We start from the raw sequence: 20,186 nt of genomic DNA, 5'->3' as shown, positions 1-20,186 counted from the left end.
TTTTCAAGCAACCATCCACTTCCAGAAAAGGCAAAGGTGAACAACACAGCGAGCATTTTTTCCACCATTTCTACAAAATTGTCATTTGAGAGCCCTTCAGCGTACACAGGAGTCATCAGAGAGTTAGCGAAGATGGTGATACGCTCGTCGTCTTCATCAGGCTCACGAAATTGTTTGAAAAGTTGCAGTTCTGCAGAGAATTGAACTTTTTGCGGGCCCGCTGATAGTTTTTGATCAATCAGTTCCTGAATTCGCTCCTGTTTGAACTTCATGAACGCCTGGAGGTCTCTTGCTGGCACCATTTCGTCATCCGTGGGTTCTATTGAGTAGGATTGTAGACTGCCATTAAAAGCTGACTGATCGGGGGGTTGAGTAGGTTGAAACTCAGCACCAAAGACTGGAATTGAATGAACTGACCTTGCAAGTTGGGCATAGAGGTGCGAACTGTTGAATCCGAGGTGGCAAGCCCGACAACAGTTTGTGAACCTTGAATGTTGAGTTTGCATGTGTTCCTCCAGTTCTGACATTTTTCGAGATGTAAACTCACACAAAGAACAGTGATAAGTTGGTAATTTCATTTCATCTGGATGAAATTTTGTTTCATGGCGAGAGCGATTTCCTCTAGTGCTAAGCACAGAGTCGCAATACCGACAAGCAAAAGTCATGACGATAGAATATAACAACTTGACTTGAATATAACAACTTGAATTGAATTTAGGAAAGAATTGAATGATTCGGAAAACTAGTATTGCACTTTGTGGTAATTGCATTCGCTACGAAGGGTGTTACATGAAGGCATTCTGTATAACAACGTAGTTTGGTGGGCGCCAAATTCAAACATTTGAATTCGTCAAATTTTATTGGTTGAAACTGGCGGGAAATTTTTGGTTCGAATTTTTATTGAAAATAAACGCAAAAAAGTTGTAAAACACTTTCCGATTTCAAAACTATGTGCTAGTAGACCCTCAGAGGGGTCAAACCGAGTGTTGTTTTTGTGAATCACTTAAAAAAACGCATTTCAAAAAGCGGAGAAAAATGTTGCTTTCTTTTGAGTTTTTCAAAAAATTACCATTTTAGACCTCTTAAAAAACGGGTGGTTAGAGTTGTCCTACGCTGTCAAGTGTGATAAGCAAAATTGCTCCCCGGGACGAGAAACATAGGACCGCACTAAAAAATTGCTCTAAAACGAACAGAAAAAAAGTTATTTTTTCTGTCAATCATCATAAATCAATGTCATTAAATGACAATTACATGACAGAAACATGTGTCTTTTTTCTGAAGCCTTTTTCGATGACAGGTGTTATGAGAGAAATTGATGCCGTGGGCCCACAATGTGCAAAAATGCGAAGAAACGCGATCTAACATCTTTCCTTAGGGTACTTCATATGCTAATTAATGCCAGATGTTAATGTGACATTGATGACCAGATGTTTTGGAAATCGGTGAAGGAGCCATTTTTCGGCCATGATGCTTATGACCAAAAACATCCAGCATGTTCCCACGAAAACATTGCTGTAAAAAAAATTCCAACTTTTTTTTCCGTTAAATTTGACGAGCGTGATGAGATGTTTTGTAGGACACAGTGTGCTGAGGACCCCTGCACCATCAGTTTCATTCCAAGTGTTTTTTGAAGCCCTCATTTTTGGGGTCAAAGGTCAGAGGTCATCTATCAAAAAAAATTTTTTTTCTCAATTTTTTCAAAATTTTTTTTCACAAACCTGCTTTTTTTACCTTGTTGAACGAGAGCGCAAAGCTAGGCGGTGCTGCTAGAGGACGTAAAAACTTTTTTTAACAGAACCTAATGACATCATTTGGGTTTTCAGGTGCATTTTTTCGAATTTTATCTCTGACGGATTACAATTTTCCAATTTATGAATTGGTTTCAGAGTTCATATGCTGCTACTCTTTTGGCATAATGTTAACAGGTCTTTTGAGCCAAAAACCGCACACATTTTGCAAAACAGAAATTGTGTTAATTCCATATAACTTTAGGCTTAACAAGCAGATGTTTAGAATTTTTATTGATTCGGAAGTCTAATTGTGGATTATTACCACAAAAACTAAACAGTTCATAGTGATTGCAGTACATGAATGCCTGCTAGGAAAATAAAAACAGTGATTGCGTCATAGGGGAAAGTGAAAATCTTCCCTGAACAAGTTCGAACATGATCACTTAATTGAATTATATTTTTGTCTAAGTTTTGAATAGAAACACAAAACGGACAAAAAAGAAGTTTTATTACAAATTCAAGAAATAGAAACGAAGTAAAATGTATAACACACACACACACATGCACAACCTAACACCTCAAAACTGAAACAGTTTTTTTATATGAAAGTAAAGTTTTTTAGTTTTAATTAATTTAATTTAATCGAATAAGTCCATCAAAGAATTTTCTGGTCGTCGCTTTTTTGGTGCACCGCTAACGTTTGGAGTCTCTGAACACGTGGGTGTTTGGAAACTGTCGCTCAGAACCTCTCGCTTTGGCGTTTGAAAAGTTGTTCCGGACAGAACGTTCTCGTCAAAGGTATCGAAATCGTTTGGAGGGTTCCTGATTTTAGCAAAGAGAGATGGGCTGGGTGCCGGCGTAACAGTTGGACTTGGGTCAATTGCCGGTGTTGTGGGTAGACTAGATAGTGTCGATTCACTGTTTGGCGAATCAGGTGATGAACTGATTCCCCACAAATTGGCCAAATCATCACAAGCTTGATATGCTCCGAGTTGATTTTCAAACAAGGGTACGCACTCACAGTCGTAGCGGTAGAGAATTCGTTTGGTTTCTTCAGGTAATGTGTCCATATTACAATCTTGAAAATGCTGGCAATACTTTTGCAGGTAAGTGACCTCCTGAGGTAATAATGCTGCATTCCGAAGGGTCTGTTTTTTTGGGCAGGGCGGCAATTGCATTTATAAGAAGCTTTGGAAGAAGACAGTGATGGTAAGTGTTCCAGACATTGTCTTGTTTTCGTTGTTGGAAGAGAACAACAAAGTTTTCATAAACTGTTCGATAAACCAAAGTTCTTTGACAAGAAGACTCTGATTCTGCGAGAATTTTAACCGACATTTTAAAAGTTAAGTGTTAAAAGAATTCAGTTAAACAGATTAGAATTTGTTGCTGGAAACAAACTGCATTTTGACTCAACACATATATGAATGCCGCCGAATTATAGCTCAGGGTTTCTGTGTACAACTTTTGCATTAGTTTCACGTAAGCTAGGGGGTCACATCTGTTTTTAATTTTGAGCCAACACACACAATTTTAATTTGAGCGTACCAAAGATTGTTATCTAGGGTTACATCTGTTTTCAATTAACTGTTGTTATATATTGTGTTCAATGTGTAGTTTCTTATCTGAGGTCACATGTGCTTTTAATTTGTAGTGTATATGATTGCTTTATGCCTTTGAAATTGAGTTCAACATGTAAGTTTCTTATCTGAGGTCGCATTTGTTTCTAATTTCTAGTGTATATTAGTGCTTCGAAATTGTGTTCAACATGTATGTTTATTATCTGAGGTCTCATCTGTTTCTAATTTCTAGTTTATATGAGCGCTTTATGCATGTGAAAATTGTTCAAAAGATCACACTCGTGCACCATATGTTTGCCATAAAATTCGTAATGAACAGACTCAAGTACGCCGTAGGCGTACTTGAGACTGTATTCGCCAATCATTTGTTTTTAATTGAGTGTTTGATGACACACGTGTAATCCAAGCTTGCCGCCGCCCCTGAGTTTGAGCGCTCACAATTTTATTTGAGAGAGATAAAATTTGGTTGCACCATGCCTTTCACTTCCACTAAAGATACAGAATTTGGCGATTGTTATTTTGACATTTCGAAAACTGATAAGCGCTTAATCAGAGCAACTGTGAAAACGTATGAAAGGACGGGTAGCTATGTGTTTCTAAAATTGTTCAAGAAAGCGGAAAGCGATTACGAATTTCAGCAGAGAGTTTCTCTAACTGTTCAAGAATTTGAGAACTTGATTGAAAAGTCAGCAGATATACGCTCTCAGTTCACAGAAGAGGAATTAACAAAACCCCCTGCAGCAAAAAAACCACGATTCCAACAAAAGTCAGAAGAAATTTCCAAGACCAGCAACAAAAATGGTTGAGGCGATGTACGAGCGCTCACCACATTACTTTAAACAATTTCAAAAACAGTTCAAGTTTCAGATTGTCGAAGAGAAACCTACCCTTTCTAACACAAATGTTTATGCAGTGTGTGCCCATTTTGATTCTGAGTTTTGCGGTTTAGTAACTAACCATTATCACGTTTTGCTTGATACAACAACTTTCGAAAAGGAGACTTTGAAACGAAACCAGAATTTTCCTGTGCATTGTATTTTTACAACCTTCAAATTTTTTTTTTCGACTGCAACAACTTTGGAGACTAATGGAGACGTTTTTACAAAGCTCAAATTGGCGGTTGAATTCAACAGCTCCGCAGATAAAGTTGACTCACAGAGAGTACGCAAACAACTGCCAGCTTTTGCCTGCCACAATAATATGAAAATTAGCAATGCAAAACAAGTGAATATAAATCAAAAACCCTGTGCGAAGATGCCAGTAGTTGCTCAAAAGACGATCTACAACGCCCTTCCTCCATCGAAACAAGTTCAAACTGATTTTGTTAATAGTGAAACTATCCGAAGAGTTGAAAACATTTTGTCTGGTCCTCATTCTGGTGCTTTTTGTCAAATTATGGATATTTTTGTTAGTGAATACGGAAAATTGAATATTGATAAAGATTTGTTGAGTGTTCGCCTTGTGTACGAAGAAAAAATTAAATTTTGAAAAAATAATTTATTGCAATCAAGGAAGGGTTAATACAGCATATGAAAAGCAAAGCGAATTAATTGAGCATCACTCAGTTTTACAATTTTTTGTGAGTTAAAAATATAATGAGCAATATAAATACAAAAAAGTCCACAAAGTTTTGAGTTTTTACTTTGAATTGGCTGATCCTTCAGTAACTGATAAATTTTTGCATTTTCTTCTAGAGAAATTATTCTTTGGTAGACATCATTGTATGACGAAATAGACTGTCCAAGAGGATCAGCAAAGAACAATTGATCCTCCTCCTCTTTCTGGCACAATAGTAACCAATGAGTGCCAAAACTTTCTGCAGTTGCAGCGTTAACAATTAGGAAACTGTTTGGTTTCAACTTTTGGGGAAAATTATTTGCTGCAAAGACACCCAGAAATTTATGCTTGAGTAAAGCACATCTTTGAATAAGATCATTGATATCATCTTCGTCCATTTTTTTTAGTTTGTCAAAATGTGATTCTTTGATACTCTTCTTGCACTATCAACAAAAATTGTACTAGCTTTTTCACCAATAATGAAAATTTCAATATTGTTTGGTAAGGCCACAGAAAATTTTAACTCAACAGATATCGAACAGTTTGTCAGTTCAGGGTGAATAAAGTCATGGGATGCTTGTTGGGTACTGGTCAAATCAAAAACCATTATGAAATGGTTTGGGTAATCTGTCAAACTTATTCCATGTCCATTATCAATGTAAGCTAGATCCGATATTGTATTAAAGTAAAGACGTTTGTCGTCAGCTGTAGATATGGGACTATCTGCCACAGGCAAACCGTTTCGATATACATAAATCTGCTCTAGGTTGAATGTTCGGAAATGAAATGGATTTTGCCGGTTGTTACCCAGAAAAGCTTCATTTGTATTTAAGCAGATCGCTAGTCGGCGAATTGGTTCTCTCGCAAATATGTCTTCTTGTTTCCAGCTGTGTAGACCCGTTGAAGCCAGAAACGTTTTAGTGAGGGTTTCAAGGTGAGGATAGGAAGCGGGACTACTCAATACTGTTTTTTCAATGGCGGACACAACAGTGTCATTAAGGGTCATCTTCCGCACATACAAATTAGCCTCGACAATTTTTACTTTGTATTGTTTCGCAGCCTCATCAGACATTATAACAAAATCATCAATTGAGCTTCTGAATGCAATTCGAAGTGTCACACCACTTAGCAGATGTCTGTCGCAAGTGAAGAAGTCTACAGCAATTTTGCCATAGAAAGTGCACTCAGCTGATTGTCTCACCAAAGTTTTTCTTCTGTTTACTTCTGCAGTTGATAGCGCTCCCAGGTTTTCCTCATAAGAGTAGCTCTGACAGGCCAGCCATGTGTTTTTTGCATTTTTATTATGTGAGAACTCGGTCTCAATGAAACTTTTGTGAGCATAATTTCCGTTAGCATTTGAAATTTTCAGTCCATTAGCAGACACTGTACAATCAGAGAATAGTGAATGTAACACATTATTGCAAAAGTAGGGAGAATCTGTTTTTGTAATGTCAGCGGCGGCTGTAGCGTCATATTTCAAATCAGCTTCAGAAGACTGGACAATTTTACATTTAACTTCGAGGAAAATTTTTTGTAAATCAATGAAGTTGTTTCTGTCACCAGCGACTTCAAACTCTAACATGGGTCCATTTGGGCTGTAGATTGGACCCAATTTTTGACAAAAACTACCATCAAAAGTCACCAGCAGTGAGGGTTTTTCAAATAAATCCAATGAGCTGTGAGTTGCTTCTGATGGTAACAAATTAGCGATCATCGTTCACTTTAGCAAAAAAATCCGACCGACTTCTTTTTGGTGCTCTATGCGTTGAAATGGTCTTTCTGCGTTTCTCGCCTACTTTCATTGGCTTGCCTCGTATTGATTTCCTCCGACGTGAAGTAATTCGTCGAGAGCCCCCGGTCTGTTTTTTAACAGTTTTTGAAATTGTGTTCTTAATTGCTTGTTTAGGAGATTTTTTGTTGCCCACTACATCCAGAATCTCTGGTACACTTTGTTTCAGGAGCTCTTTTCCGATACGTTTAGCAGTTGGCAAAATGAAGCGACGTGCTAGGGGCAGTGCAACACGTCCAATTCCTGCAGCTCAAGTGCCAAAACCGCTTCCTCTTTGTCGATAATGTCCAGAGAAATGAGGCAAAGACGTCGCTTGATTAGCATAGTAAGAATCCATTCTATTGGGAAAACTTTTTGAATTGTAGTGTTAGAATAACTTTTCCAGTTCCCGAAAACGGAACTAATTGTCCTGTTTCCGTCCGCAGTTCAATTGAAATTGATTGAATTGTGTTGGTCAAAAGTTTTTTGTAGTCTAAATTTGTAAAAACGATCCGATGAGTTGGTTCAAGCTCACATACACTACCGTTTTTCAGACGTTGTTTTGAATCAATGACTCTCAAAAGAGGAGCCTTAGTGTCACCAACGTATTGGTATTCAATTGTTTGTATAGATGAAAATAAGATGCTTTCCAGCACAAAGGTCGGCTGGAAGTTCCCCATAATATGCTTTTGTATCATCACTTTTCATAAGCCTGCTTTCATTTGGATTCATTTTGTACCCAATATGAAATCCGTTACCGTCAGGAATACCTTCAAAGCCAATGATGCTAGGGATTTCTTCACTGGGAAACGTAATTCCCTCATATTTCCCTAGCAAAACTTCGTATTTTCCAGAGCTCTTAATTTCTCTGAAAGAAAAATGGGGTAACCCAACTGTGCGCTTAATTGTGGCAAGAAGTTGCGCCACCGTATCAAATGTTCCTGGCATAAAAGCTAGTTTTTGCCCGCTATAAGGTCTAGAAATAACATTGGCTCCAGAAGACATCTTTTGGGAATCTTCATAATCTTTTAAGTTGTATACAGTGAGATTTCCGTTTACAATATTTTCTATTTTTGTTGGGAATATGATTTCACTTAGCGCCACTCGCCAATCACCTGAAAGTTGGATTTCGTCATTAAAAAAATTCCGAAATGATGCAAGTGTGTTTGAATCAAATATTTCCATTGAAGCTGATGAAACCACGTGAACTGTAAACTCGTCTTCAAACCGGTTATTGGACATTTTCAACGAGAGGGAGCCTGACAAGTTGTAATTCTGGTTGATAAAATTTTCCTTGAATTGATTCGTTGTTAGCGTCGACTAAAGAGTATGTTGGTGGGTTTAATGTAGGTATTCCCGTTATTTCAAAGACTTCGTCTGTGAATGATTGCTTATAAAATTTCCGGAAAGCTTTGTCCTTTTTAACTATTCTCACAAAATCCCCAACGTAAAACTTGGGCTTCTGAGTTGTGCTTTTTTGCGCGATCAATGACACTAACCGTGGTACATCGTTTTTGGTAACTTTATTTAGGGCAAGTTTGGTTACCCGATTTACTCTTGAATTGATTGTTTTCACAAATTGGTCTAATTGGTCAATGTAGGAATATGTCCACTTTTCTTCAAGGTACCGATGAATTATCTTTTTTAGTGACCTAATGTTCCTCTCTGCAAATGCAGACTTTTTTTCGCTGAAAGTACTGTATAAATAAATTCCACGTTTGTTGCACAATTGTTTGAAAGCTCCAAGAAACTCTTTACCATCGTCAACCCACACTTTTTCAGGCTGCTTATTTTTGATCATCTTTTGGAATGCTTCAGCTGTTTCCGTCGCATACTTTGTTTTCAAGGGTTCTACACGCAAATATCTTGACAGACAGTCAACTGCTACCAAGAGATATTTTATGTTACGGTTATACTTTGCTAGTTTGTCAACGTGCGCCAAATCCAATGACCAAATTTCATTAATGTCTTTTACAAAAACTTTAAGCCTGGGAAATTTTAATCGAATTGAACGGTACTTTGTGAAAGAGGGTTTTGTCTCCAAGTAGGGCTGCACTTTGCCTTATGGTAGCTTGCTCTGATTATGTAAGCGTTTTGTACTTCCATAGGAAGCTGGTCCTTTTAAATAAAGTTGTTCCAAACGTTTTACTTCAGGAGAAGAAAGACCATTTCTTTTGACTGGTCTTTTTTTTGTCTGTCGCTTCGTCACTTGTTTCTTCGTAATCTCTTGTTGGGGTTGATTTGGATCCACTACTGCGGGGTTTTTCTCGGCTTGGGTAGAATTCTTGTTCACTTTCTGACGAATTTTCCAAGATTTGCTTGGCATAAGTATTTGCAACTAAATGTGGTGATATATCGAGAGCAGTCAAAATTTTTGAGTACTTTTTAATATCAATTTTTTTTGTGCTTTGCTGTAAATTATACAAAAAAGTAGAAACTTTAGCGCCCAGTGGTTCTTTATTGATATGAAGTACATCGTTTCCTCCAACAGAAATGACGTCAGATTGCATAATGTGTTCAAGTAAGATTTCAAATCGCTTAATTTTGTTTTTCTCCATTGGTTCAAGTTCAGATATTATAGACTCAAACTGAGAAACTTTTTGTTTCTTTAATATTGGTTCAATCTCACTGTCTTCGCTGACTGGTTCTGATGTTTCTTCCTTAGTAGCCTCCTTGTTTTCGTAATCACTGCTCATAGTTTCAACAGGCTTTTCTTCTTTTTGTGGTTTTTCAGACTGATTTCTTTGAAATAGTGATAGTTTAGCTGCCTTCTGTTCATAATAAGGGTTTTCCAAAATTTCATTTTTTACGGGTTGATGTGACAAAAACATTCGTTTTGGAATTAAAATGAATTCTTCCCTATGCATTATTCTTTTGTTAAGTATCGATAGCAAGAAAATCCAACAATTCTCACCAATTCTGTTTCTTTGGCTAAAAGTTTCCTCTTTAGTTTCAAACTTGTTTGATTAGATAATAGTGTTTTGAATGATTTCTCGTAACCTTCTAATTTGGTTTTATTAACTGGTACGTTTCCATTGACAATATTGAGTAAGCACTCGCAAAGGAATTTAATGAACTTATTTGGAGCTGTCTTGATTATTTCTCCTACTTTTGAGTCCGATGTATCTAGCATCTGCCGCAGCATACATAGTTCTTTCTCTCTCATCAGTTAAGTTGGTGATAACAGCTTTAGCTGATGGAAGATAGAAAATTGATGGACCTGGAGGAGCAATATTTGAACAGTAACGTAAGACGTCGGATGTTTTTTGGGTCTAAGTCGATTAACAAATGACCAAACTGCTTCCTGATTGCTAGCTCATAACTTTCTTTCAAAAATTGTGTGTTATTCAGTTGTCGACCAATAAAATTAATTTGCTGTGTGTCTCGTGGTGATTTGAACAAAATAATGTGTGTTGTATTCAAATCAATTGTTCTAGACCATTTGCTCTGTTGAAACAAGTTGTGTTTAACATATATTACACTAAGGTTTCTATGTCGCCCAGCAGTTGCTAATTTAGAAAACTCTTTGTCGTTGAAAATTTCTTCACATGAATCGTCAAAAACAAGCAGACAGTTTTCTAACTCTGAAACGAGTTCAAAACCAGAAAACTGTTTGAATTCTATGTTAAGGTTTTTTCTCTAATGACTGATAATTTGGCTGATCATGCTGATAAAAATAAAAGATTTTTTGAAACTCTGGGGAAAAAGTGCCATGTAGTAACATTTTGAAAATCAGCTCAGTTTTTCCGCTACACGATGGCCCGCAAACAGCCATGAACAACCTGTCAGAAGTTGAAATTATTTTGTTCATAACTTGGGATTAGGAAGAGCGTAACCAACTGTGCACGAGAGTAGAGAAAACCAAAATGTTGATTCTTCGCAATCAAGTTTGAAAAAGACTAATTTGATCAGAGAAACAGTTATGAGAAATATTAATATAAAAATTTGTGTAAAATATACCACTTCTGATCGAGGTAATCTCGAATTACAGAACCTCCAAGACTGTCTTTCTTGGTGCTCGGCGTCGAAAACTAAGTCAGTTATACCTCCGCCCGAATCCAACTGATCTTCCGCTTGACTCATTTTAAAAATTTATTTGTGAAAAATGAATTGCAAATTTGCTACAAAATTATTCAGCGATATATATTTCATACAATACATATTCAGAGTCTTTGTCATCATTTCTGAAAGTGATTGTATAATTTGCATTTATTGAGTCTACTTTATCTCTGAAAACAATGGACTCTACATCGTTTTCATTCACCCGCTGCTTGATTTCTTTGGGAAGACTATCATCGTCCAGAGACATCAGAATTGGTACTGCACGCTTGGGCATAGGTAAAAGGGTTAGTTTCAGTCTTCGCATTTTCTCTTGTATAGGCATGGTGCAATTGAAAGTATTCCACGAGAGAAAGATATTTCTTAAAAGCTTCTATTTCAGCGCCACCACACACAATCTGCTGTTTTCTCAGAATTGTTTGTCCACGAGAGTCAATCCTTTCCTCCTTGACTAGTGTTACAGTCAATTGATTGTCGGGCGCTATGCAACTGTTGACTGTCAAACTTGGAGATAAACTCACTTGAAGCAGTGATGGATTTGTCTTCTCTGGACGTCGATTCATTCATCAACCAGTGATAGAACAACAGGGCTTTCTTCCTCGCGCAATGCCTGCTCTTCTGCCTTTTTGGGCAACTCAGTGCATTTAGGTTGCAAATAGGAGTTTCTCGATATAACTTCAAATGTTCAACTTTCGGACAAGACAATGTCTCTAAATTTATTACGTTTTTCTGAAGTAGTTCCGTGAGAGTACTTGTTTTCTCTTTGCCCTTGGCGTAAAAGACCGCTAATGGAAATCGAAGAATAATGCTGTCTATGATTTGTTGCAAATAGCAGTAAGGATATTCTCCCGTTTCCCAGAGAAGACCGTGCAAAAACTTAGAAACCCAATGGTAAGAATTTTGATCACTTGAAGAGAGCGTTTTGTATGAATTGGGAGGTAGAAAAGAAATTATGTCGATAAAGTTCTCAGTAGCAATAGCAAGTTTAACTATGAAGCCAGATTTATTCCGAAAACCTTCAAAGTCGAGAACAACCGCTCGTGATTTCAGCATTCCAACATACTGAACAGTCGTCCTTTGAAGGTTTTCACGTAAAGACAAAATGCAAGGCCGGTCACATACTCGTTTGTGACTGGACAAGGTAAAACGTATGAGTAACCCGGTCCTTTTTCGCTAAACTCATAAACAAAACCCGCAGCGTCATGAAAAATAGCATGCAATCTCAAAATTTTGAAAGATTTGAAATATTTTTCCAGAGACGAATTATCAATACCAATTATTCCCCCATAGGGACGCAGTTTAAGAGCAATAACAAGATCAATTTTGGGATCCAAATGCAAACAAGTGGCTAAAAAGTACACAAATCTTTTTCCATAATCAGGATAATTTTCTTTCAAAAATAAATAGTTTTCGTGAATACTTTTTATTTCTACCGTCGCAATCGTTGATGTCATTCCCTTCCCCAAAATGTTTCAAAATGAATTTGTTTTTTCCTTACATGCCTCCCCAATTGTTTTGTCCTCGCGCTTCACTCTTCCCTCATATTGTTTCCGTACATGTAAATACATTCACTTTTGTCACCATGCAAATAATCCATACGCTATTATCCCATGTAGTAATCCATACGCCATAAAACTAAATTTAGACTATCCGTATGCATACCCTATTATCCCATGGCTAAGGATCATTCCATATTATCCCCATGCAAATCTATACCCTATTATCCCCATGCAAATCAATACCCTATTATCCCCATGGCATGATAACCCCCCCTTTCCCAGTGCTCCCTATATTTACTACTTGTATGTAAACTAATTGTGTGTTATTTCAGTCGTATGACCAGATGAAACCGCGGTTTGGAATCTGGTTCAAGTGTTTTAACTTTACTTGATTCAGAATCTACCCGGTTGGAGGTTTGGTGGTGAATTTTCGTAACAAATGCGGTAAAAATAGGTAATTTTCACCGCGTGTTTCCTACATCTTTTTTCCGTGAATTCAGTGAATTGTATATTTTCACCGCTTTCGAAGGAATTCTTACTAAAAACAAACGGATAGGGGAGCGAACCTCTCACGTACTGCCTGTCTACAACTTCTGAATGCACTGCGCCATCTGTCACTGACGTTTATGATATTTCTTGTGAACTTAAAGCAGATTCAGTAAACGTTGGAAAACAAGTGCAGTGAACTTTTGTAAAAAATTCGGTGAATTTCGCAGTGAATTTATGTAAGAATTGCGTTGAAATGCAGTGATTTATTTTTTTTCACGGCGTTCACCGCATTCACCGCATTTCTTGCATTAATTTACCGCAACAATCGACGCCGTGAACTTATGTAAGAAATGCGGTGAATTTCGCGGTGAATTTCTGTAAGAAATGCGGTGAATTTCGCGGTGAATTTCTGTAAGAAATGCCTTGAAATGCGTTGAATTATTTTTTGTCACCACATTCACCGTTATCAACGCGTTTTTCAAAAATTCACCGCTTTCACCCCATTTCTTACAAAAAATTACCCAAAAACCTCGACCAGTGCATTATATAGCAACTTTGCGAGTACGCGTATAAAAAATGATTCTGACCTTGAACTTATTGAAGTGTTCACTGATGACCTTGAAGGTGGACGAGTTGATCGAAGTGAACTTTTCCTGTCATGTATTGACGACCGAACAGTTGAAGGAGAAGTGGGTGTCAATGTTTTACTTTTGCGTCGTCTTTCTTTATTCCCTGTTTTTGTTCTGTGTCCTTTTCCTTTGGATTTCTTGGAACGCTTCCTACCACTATCTGAAATTTATTACATAACGTCACATTTTATATATTATTGTATTTTTTGGTTTTTGTTAAGTTTGACTCGGCCTGGTTGCAAAACGATTTCATCAAAGTTGACCATAATGACACAAAAATTATTGAATATTTGACGTTCTGCTACACAAAAAGTGCGAAGCAATGAACCAATACTATGAAAAAAACAATACTTGCTTGGAAATGTCTTCAATCGATAAATCTCTATTTCTACAAGGATTTTTTTCAATGACTTCATGACTTTCGAATGTTATCCAAAAGTGGAATTCTAAAGTCTAATTGTAGCTCACCTATTCGAGTGAGTTTATGACCCGCACACGCAAGCAGAGGACAACTGCCTGCAAACTTATCACACGCAGAGATGGTTGCCATCGCATCCTTCGTACCCTTAGCCACAAAACTCATCGCATTTTCACTCTTTTCACACAAAGCACTGGTGGCACCACTACCTCCCCCGGAATTCACCTGGGTCATGTGAATAAACCCTGGCATTCTTTCTGACTTGTCAGCTTTGATACCTCGACTACCACGCAGTGATAGGTTGTTTTTGTTATTGTTACTGTTGATGATAGAGTCAAGGTGTTTAAATGAAGACTTGATTTGTTCATTTTGCTGGTGTTGTTGTTGGTTTTGCAAGACAATGTTGAGATTGGTAGAAGATCCAAATACACTTTTCACCATTCCTAATAAACAGTTGGTTTATATGCTTTTTTAAAAAAACTTCAGGTGGATGTAGTTTTTGCTACCATAGTGTAGATCAATCTAATCCGTGTCAAGGTCTGACGGTTAAAACCGCTTTGAAAAGGTAAGAATAAAATCGTTTGTCCAAACTTACTTACCATAAAATGAACCATATATGGTCCATGGAAGTCCATAGAAATTTTCGTTTAATGATCTTGTCATGATAACTAAGTTTTCATATGTGGTAATCTTATTCGATTGGACTTTTTCATGAGAAGCGATTTTTCTCTTGAGTATTGCGAAAAAACGATTTTAAACAAGAATACCTTAAAATGAAACGTTTTTTGGTGAGAAGATCCCATGTGGTCCATTTTATTATGAGTAAGTTTTCTTATATGGTCCGTACTATGATTAGTCTTTCTCATATATGATCCGTTGGAGGCCAAAAACTTTCATTATAATGTCTGTTCTACGCTTTGTAAGTTTTTTATAAGGCCTTTAGTTTGGGTAAAACTTTTTTGGCAAAAATTTCCCCAAGTTTTGAGATTAACATATATTTTTGTGTTGGTACGGCGGGGTTAAAAATAGTCAAATAACGGAGAATAGAGTGCGAGCAAACAGAACAAACCGAGCCATAAGAATTCTCTAATAGCAAAAAAAATCTACGTATTTTTGTCTAAAAAATTGTCGGAGCAATATGTCAAATCGAAAGTAAAGGCTGAGCTCATTAGGCTTACTCAAAAACTGTAATATAAAAACAGAAAGAAAACGACAATCAAAAACTGTGTCAGCAATTCCAAACTCGGGAAAAAACGATACATTGAAAAAATTTTGCCTGTTTATTTTTTGCTGATCAATTAGTGTTCGAAAAAACAAATAAAATAACCATTTTTTTCAATATTCAATAATAAAAAGATAAAGCAACAGATTTCTGATCAGGATATAATCTTGCGAGTAAAAACTACCTATAATTATCGCTGCTATTAAATATTTAATAATATTCAATAGCGTCGATATTGATCGGTTATTGCTCTTCCCAGTACTAACTTCAACTTCAAATTATAAAAAGTTTATTGATGACTCAGCATGTTTGCTGGTTTTTTTTCAAGAGAAGAACAGTTGGAAATCGAGAACCTGGGACCATTTAATGAACACTTTTTTCATTTCATTTAAGGAAGCAATTTTTAATCAAAAATTTGAAAATAATGAACGATTCATAAACATTTTTCAATGGCGTTTTAGTGTAGGTGAACTATAGTAAAAGGGAGCCTCCGCTTCTTGGATTTTGATGCTGAGAAACGTAGTTTTGGAAACTAAATACAAAATGGGAAAACTAAGAAACTGCCAAATTACAAAATGTTTATAGTCGTTGTATGTTTTGTAGGTTTCAAAAAATCCATATATCGGGTTCTTCGGTTGGTAAGCGTTTTTTAGTCAACCCCGGAGCGGTGAATCCAATAAGGTTTTCTTAGGCTGGCAGTGAAACAAGATAACTGCCGTGAAGTGAGCTGACAGCTAAAAAGTAATAATTCTTTCCATCTGAATTCACCACAATTCCTGCAAAAAATTGTAAAATTATTTTTTCGCAACTTGTGACGAAATCTCTGCCTTTATTTCAAAAAGCTACTTCTCTTTTATGAACCACAAAACGACGTGAAGCGAAACAATTATTTGCAACATAATGGCGTTTTCTAATGGAGGGAAAACGAAACGATGAATATAATTTTTCAGAGGTCAAAAAATTTCAACATAATGTCTGTTCTACGCTAATGGAGGGAAAACAAAAAGATGAATAGAAACTACATCTTATATTATGCCCAAAGCGAATTGGACAAAAATTTAGCAGTTATGCAGTATAGTGTAGTGAACAAGGAGCAAAAAATTGACAAGACCCCTTACCTCCTTCAGGATTTCTGCAGTATTTTTAAAAATGCCTGCCTAAAAACCTCTCGGAAACCAACATCAAAAGTAAAAATTGAAACTTTTTTTTATTTTAGCGAAGATAATTTGAAAAAAAAAATACCAAATTAACCGCAAAGTATATCTAGAGGAGTCATAAAATGAAGAGCCACTTGGTCACACTAGCAACTAATACAAAACTAACCGGTGCATAATATCAATTTTTAACTTTCGCATTTTCAGAATTAAAGAAAAATTGATGGAATGCGAGGTCAACAATCTAAAAACAAGGAAAGCAGTTTTTCGGTCAATCCATAGATTTGTGGAATAGAAACAATTGAATAGTAGAATAGAAAAATAGAAATTATAGATTTTGCCTAAATCTCTGAGAAAGTACCTTCTCGAAAGGTGGAAAAGTTCCTGAGAAATGGAGAAAAAGTGAAGCATTTCTTAGGATGGTTTGAGTTAGGGCAAAATTTTACAGAGGTTAGAGCAAAAAACTGAGAAAATAAACAAATATTTTTGAAAAAAATAAGATTAATGTCCCGAAGTGTAAGACACGTCTTCTCCATAAAAGTGATCAGAATTAGGGTTTCAATCAATTTTTGGTGTATCATGATATACAATACATTCTATCTCAAAGCCTAAAATGAATGCTGGCTGTAGGAACCATTTATGACACCAAAATGCCATGGATGCTTTATAGTGCGCTTAGCTGAAACTGCTGCATAAAGCGTGTAAGGACGATGAAAGAATGCAAAAAAAGTACTTACCGGATTCTTGGATACTATACAGTAATCATATAACAAAATCTAGGCAACCATAGCAAGATCAATTAGGAAGTTCTTATAGCTTTTACGGAACGAACGGTGACTTGTAAGAGAGCCGAAGTGAAAAGAGCCGATTGAAAGTGGTTATAAAATTATAAATTCGTTTATAAAAATTATCAGTCGATGAGTTAAGATAATTTTTGCAGTCAGTTAAATTGGCTTCCGGAATGAGACAACCAAATTTTTCAACCAATCATAACCGAGTATTTGGGAAACGAAATTTTAATATTTTCCAGTAAAAGAAACTGGAAGCAGTTTAATAAATAATTATGTTGAAATTATCCCGGGCCATGGCCGTGCCTCAGCGGCTTATGGGACTTGATATGAAACTATCGCAACCGAACAGGAGACCAATTAACCCACTTAAGTACTTTTCTTGGTAATCATCTGGCAATTTAGGGTAATTAAAGCCAACTTTTGCTTTCGGCTCTTTTTAAATCAAGTCAGTTTCGGCGCTTCTTACGTCGGCTCTTTATAACGTTGGCTCTCTGGCACATATCCGTAAGGAACCATATATGGTTCTTGGACATGGTTGCCATGAAGGACCAACCCGGAACGACTGACAATAATTCGTCCTCATTATTTTTTTTCAAAACCTTTTTCACGATAAAAATATGTTACTCATATGGTGGGAGTTAGTGACGAAAAAGCCTGAAATTGATCACTGTTATTCTCCACTGATTAACATAACCCAATTGCACGTATTGCTAACCTGATAGTCTTCTTCGAGCACATACATAACATGAGCACTCTTCTGTGTTGTGATTTGAATTCCGCATTAAACTACCTCCTGTGCCACTACCCCCATTGAAAAAGCTTCCAATTGAACTGGTGCCCATCTGGTCAGTGGATGATTTCTGCCCACAGAGCTTAGAGCCATATCTAAAGATATATTTTCTTTAAAAAAGTGGATAAAAATTTGTTAGCATTGTTAGCACTCTACGTAAATGTTGTCTTCCTGCGCCTGAAATGTGAAGTTTAGCACAATCGCTGATGTGATAACTATCTTCTTCTTAAGCAATTCTTCCCTACAATCTGGGAAACTACTTCCACTCATAGAGTGCTATTTCTTAACCCTATGGGTTAATCCTTATATTGCGTTTAATATGACATTGCCAATATGCGCTAAGGGTGACTACAGAAAAGGCCGATTTACTAAAGCCAATGTTAGCCAATGCATACTTCGGAAAGAAGCAAAAAAATTTAAAAAACGAGACGAAATAGGCAAAAGTTTGATTAAAATTTCCCCGTTTTTTTGAACAAACACAACTCAAAATTAATATCTATCAAATCGAGAAACCACCTAAACCACTAAAACAACTACGTTCAACCAAAAACTACCCAGTTGCTATAGAAAATGGAATTTGTTTGGCAAAAAACTAAACTATAAAAAACGCATCAATCAGGACAAAATGGCAAAAATAGCTCAAAATTGCGCCTGAAAGTCTAATATTTCTATTTGATGATCAAAAAGCCTCCCCAGGCTCGAATACATTTTTTTGGTTGTTACAAGCACCCCTTATGCAATAAAATTAGAGTTAAAACAAAAAAATAGTTTTGAAAAAGTTGCACGTGATCAAAATATTTTGCTCGCTTCGCGCAAAATTTCTTTAACCACTAAGTTCTCTATTTCTTTCTCTCTCTGTCTGCTTGACTTTTGTTCAGCAGATTGACCGTAACAGTACTTTTCACTTGCATCATTTGACTTCTTCTAAAACACATCCTCTAAAAATAGAAGTCACCTATTCGAATTATGACTGACCTTTTGGCTAGTAGCTGTGAGTAGTGTGGGATAGTAAGAGCTGATGATTTGAATTTGGAGTGAGAATGTGAAGAGATGCCCTCAGTTGCAAATGAAGCTGCTGTGTCATTGTTGTTGGTGCTGCTTGACTTCTGTTGTTGCAACGAAGATAGATTGTCACTGCTTCTACTCATCCTACGAATCTAACAAAAACACACATTAGCTTGCAAGATCTTGCGAGGTTCTTGCAAACAAAAGTTTATCTTGTAAGATCTTTCAAGAAAAAGTTTATCTTGTAAGATCTTGCTAGAAAAAGTTTATCTTGCAAGATATCGCAAGAAAAAGTGTATCTTGCAAGATTCTTGCAAATGAACAAACCACGTTAAAAAGACTGAATTACAAAAGTTTGAGCCAAAACAAAAGTCAAATAAGTATACAGTGACAGAGTTGGCATCTACGGCAAGTGAATTATCTCATTTAAGTAAGTATTTCTGAGGCAATCCTGTCAAGACGAGTTGGTTATACTATAAAGAAAAAGTTAATTTTGTAAGATTCTTGTAAGAAAAAACTTTATCTTGTAAGATCCTGCAAGATTTTGGAAGAAATTCTTGCAAGACGATGCATCGTCTTGCAAGATTCTGCCAGAATCTTGCAAGATCTTGCAAAATAAACTTTTTTCCCGACTAGGGTTGAAAAGCTTTGATTTGAAAAACTTAAAAGCGGCAGACTTGTGACTACTATGACATAGTTTGGCGTAGCTCTGATTAGCAAAACTCTCTCTGGTCTGTTTCTTCTCTCCGAAAAACGTACCTTTTTACAATAAAAAATGGCCTTGCACTTTGCAATATGGCGACACAGAAATTGTAAAAAATTCTGTTGAACAAATCAGTGTCAAGACGAAATTCAGTTCGATTCGGAAAAACGCTTAAGTTAAAAAACATCTGAATCTACAGCTAGGAAAGAACAACTCAAGAAACCTGGGAGTTTATAAAATAATATGCAAATATTGGGGATTGACTCACGTCAGATATGCGCTCAGCTTCAAGTGGGCTGTTGGAAATACTAGAAGTTATTTTTAGAAAGCTTTTTTTTGCTTGCATATTTTAGATATAAAATACAGTTGGGAAAAATTTACAGAAAAACAATTCTGCCAGTGACCTACAAACTATAGTGATTTCCAAATTAGTTTTACATTTTGATTTCCATAAACCTGGTATGGCTTGAACTTCGCCGATTGCGCTTTGTCGACTAGTTCTGTCAGTTTATATAGAAGTCGATTAGTCAAAATGTGAGTCTATCTTATACATAATGCCACAAATGTTTGCAAAATAACTCGTTGAAAGGAAATATCCTTGCACGGTTGCTTAATTCACAAGCCTAAAACTCTAAGTAAGGATAAAGGGTCAGATCAAAACCTCCGTTCAGCGTGAAAAAAATTTGGAGGCTGCTATATGATCTTAAATTTTTCCATCAACTTAAGAACTCCAATGGAAATTAGTAGATGACTAATCGCTTGGAAGCTATACCAGATTGCCAGTTTACCGAGTGT

The 20,186-nt window shown here is 36.5% G+C and overlaps 1 protein-coding gene across 1 annotated transcript in view; it reads right to left on the bottom strand.

Moving 5' to 3' along the window:
* The window catches only part of LOC142338188 (uncharacterized), a 101,436-nt gene that overhangs the window by 77,855 nt on the left and 3,395 nt on the right, over window positions 1–20,186 (bottom strand). Inside the window, exons 2-5 of the mRNA XM_075387826.1 lie at window positions 18,659–18,840; window positions 17,609–17,778; window positions 13,777–14,169; window positions 13,267–13,468 (exon numbers count right to left, since the gene is read on the bottom strand). Coding sequence (XP_075243941.1) covers window positions 13,267–13,468; window positions 13,777–14,169; window positions 17,609–17,778; window positions 18,659–18,840 — 947 coding nt within the window. The remainder of the gene's footprint in view (window positions 1–13,266; window positions 13,469–13,776; window positions 14,170–17,608; window positions 17,779–18,658; window positions 18,841–20,186) is intronic.

The sequence above is a fragment of the Convolutriloba macropyga genome, chromosome 4 (genome assembly GCF_964194025.1).
Source record: "Convolutriloba macropyga chromosome 4, txConMacr16.3, whole genome shotgun sequence".
Lineage (NCBI taxonomy): Eukaryota > Metazoa > Xenacoelomorpha > Acoela > Convolutidae > Convolutriloba > Convolutriloba macropyga.
The sequence above is the reverse complement of the archived record's forward strand: the minus strand, read 5'-3'. Positions and strand labels throughout refer to the sequence as shown.